Source organism: Wasmannia auropunctata, unplaced genomic scaffold, assembly GCF_000956235.1.
Source record: "Wasmannia auropunctata unplaced genomic scaffold, wasmannia.A_1.0 LD320178.1, whole genome shotgun sequence".
Lineage (NCBI taxonomy): Eukaryota > Metazoa > Arthropoda > Insecta > Hymenoptera > Formicidae > Wasmannia > Wasmannia auropunctata.
In genome coordinates, this window is record NW_012042712.1 from 1 (window position 1) to 811 (window position 811).

General features: G+C 23.6%; 1 protein-coding gene across 1 annotated transcript; it reads left to right on the top strand.

Annotated features, from left to right (window-relative positions):
• Positions 1 to 6: 6 nt before the first annotated feature.
• LOC105460529 (cytochrome P450 4C1-like) lies at positions 7 to 745 on the top strand (the record flags this gene model as incomplete). Its single annotated transcript, XM_011706977.1, has 2 exons — positions 7 to 152; positions 570 to 745. Coding segments are annotated over exons 1-2 (315 nt in total), but the record flags the coding sequence as incomplete, so codon positions are not given.
• Between the last annotated feature and the right edge of the window lie 66 nt (positions 746 to 811).

The window sequence follows — 811 nt, forward strand, 5'->3', positions numbered from 1 at the left end:
AGTTGATACTGTTATGCAAGAGAATCAAGGAAAATTAACCATGAAATTATTGCAAAATTTACCATATTTAGAGAGATGTATAAAAGAGTCGTTACGTTTGTATCCCAGCATTTATTTTGTAACACGAACTACTTTGGAAGATGTAAAATTAAGTACGTAACTAATCAATTTTTTGATTTTTAAACATTACAAAATAAGTCATCAAACGATTATAAATATAAATATTTATAATTTAATGTTTATTTATAAGATGTTTATTTATAAGATTTTATGTATATTTTTATTATAAAAGTAAAGTTATTAATCCCATTTCAATAAATATAGTAACTTTTAGTCATTCTACACAATTAATTATTCATTATTCTTATTGTACATTAAAATTACAATAGAAATAGATTAATAGAATAATTTCTTTTGATTGTAAATACTTTTAATAAAATAAAATTCTTAATGTTTATCAAAATTGTATATGCGTTTTGTACTGCAATTGAATAGACAATTTTTAAATTTTTATGAAATTCTTTATTATTGTTTATAAATCTCATCTTGTTTTAAATTATGCTTTTTAGAATCATATTTACTACCTGCTGGGACAAATATAGTTCTTTATATTTATGGCGTTCATAGAGATCCCAATCTTTGGCCAAATCCCGAAATATTCGATCCAGATTTTTGCCTGAGAAGATCCAAAATCGTCATCCTTACTCGTATTTACCATTTAACGCTGGATCACGTACTTGCATTGGTAATCTGAATTTACATCTTTTATGAATTGTTTATGTGAATGATTGTACGATACATATTAAATTAT